At 55.7% G+C, this 1,579-nt stretch overlaps 1 protein-coding gene across 1 annotated transcript in view; it reads right to left on the bottom strand.

Moving 5' to 3' along the window:
- Nucleotides 1-1,490, bottom strand: part of LOC102035370 (flotillin-1) — a 9,763-nt gene extending 8,273 nt beyond the window's left edge. The window contains exons 1-2 of the mRNA XM_031065343.1: nucleotides 1,476-1,490; nucleotides 660-824 (exon numbers count right to left, since the gene is read on the bottom strand). Of these exons, the coding sequence (XP_030921203.1) occupies nucleotides 660-824; nucleotides 1,476-1,490 (180 nt within the window). The remainder of the gene's footprint in view (nucleotides 1-659; nucleotides 825-1,475) is intronic.
- Nucleotides 1,491-1,579: the final 89 nt, after the last annotated feature.

The raw sequence follows: 1,579 nt of genomic DNA, 5'->3' as shown, positions 1-1,579 counted from the left end.
TGAGGCTTGACGCAAAATGGTCATGGCTTGAGGAAGGGCGTGGTGCTAAGTAAGTGTGGCTTGAATAAGGGGTGGGGCCATGAATATGGTTTGTACTGGGTGGAGCCAGATGGGTGTGGCCTAAATTGAGGGGTGGGGTCAGGATTAAGGCAGGGGAATGGCTTGAGTCATGGGGTGGAGTCTGGTGGGTGTGGCTTTGAGATGGGGTGGGGCTAATACTGGGACAGGGTCAAGAAGGGAGGCGGGGCTTTTGGCAGGGGTGGGGCAGGGGTGGACAGAGCTTTAGAGGGGGTGGGGCCAAAGAAAGAAGATCTTCTGCTGGTGGGTGGGGCTTTAACATAAGGATGACATATTGTGGGCGTGGCTTCACCAGTTGGTGTGGGCTCCTCCAGGAGTTGGGGCTTATGGGCCAAATGGGGAAGGGTTCTCTTAAAGGGCCAGATCCCACCCCAATGGGGGGGTAGGTGACCAGTCCCTGAGGGGGTGTGTCAATCCAGGTGGGCATGGCCACATCAGGGGCATGGCTTCTGAGATCTAGGATTTCTTAAAGGGGCCACATCCCATCCCAAGTGGGGAGCATCAGTTGGATCCCAAATGGGTGTGGCTGTCCTGGGAGGGGCGTGGCTTCCCCAAAGAGGGCGTGGCTCCCCCAGCCCCACCTCCACGGTCATGTGGGCCATGATGGCGCGCTGGTGGCCCTCCAGCGTCTCCAGGGCGATCTGGCCGATCTCGCTCTCCGACTTGCCCAGGAACATCTGGCAGGCAGCTGCGAGCATCTCCTTGTTCTGCCCCTGGATCTTCACCTGTGGGGGGGCTGGGATCACCTGGGAACCCCCCAGCCACCCCTGGGGCCTCCCAAAAATGGCATGGCTCCTTTAAGGTGTAGATGTGTCATTGCCCTTTTAAGAGACTGCTTGCTTGACAGGGTTCGGACCACCAGGGCAGTGCCCTTTTATGGAGTCTCATCCTCTTGGAGGGGGTTTGGGGGTCCCCACCACCCCCAGCCCATTTCTAGGGGGGGGTCTTACTCCTCTTAAAGGGGTCCCCACCAACAAAAACTCCTTTTAAGCGAGGTCAAGACCCTCCAGTGGGATTTTGGGGCCCCCACCACCCCAAGCCCCTTTAAGAATTGGACCTTGACCCCTTTAAGAAAGGTTTAGGGAGGCTGTCCCATCACAAACCTTTTTTGTTTTTAAGGGTCTTAAAGAGTGTTTAAAGGGTTTTTAAGGTTTATACTGGGTTTTTTAAGGGTTTTTAAAGGGTTTTTTTCCCCCCGTCAAAGCCACTTTTATGGGGGATTCCACCTCCCCTCCCAGGGGTTTGGGGATCCCCAAAACTTAGAGCTCCTTTTAAGGGATTCCTCACCCCTAAATGGCCTTATTAGGAGTGGTTTTAACCCCTATAAATGTTTCCGGTGGGCCTCACCACTCCAAACCCCCTTTAAAGGGCTCCTCCCCTCCCCCACGTTGTTTTGCGCTTCCCGCTACCATCGCCGCTTTAAGAATGCCCTTAGGTAGGCCCCACCACAACCTCAATTAAAAGGGCAATGCCCCCCTGGTTGATTCGGGCAGAGGAGCCC

The sequence above is a fragment of the Geospiza fortis genome, unplaced genomic scaffold (genome assembly GCF_000277835.1).
Source record: "Geospiza fortis unplaced genomic scaffold, GeoFor_1.0 scaffold867, whole genome shotgun sequence".
NCBI classification, from domain to species: domain Eukaryota; kingdom Metazoa; phylum Chordata; class Aves; order Passeriformes; family Thraupidae; genus Geospiza; species Geospiza fortis.
This window is presented reverse-complemented; position numbering and strand designations above follow the sequence as displayed.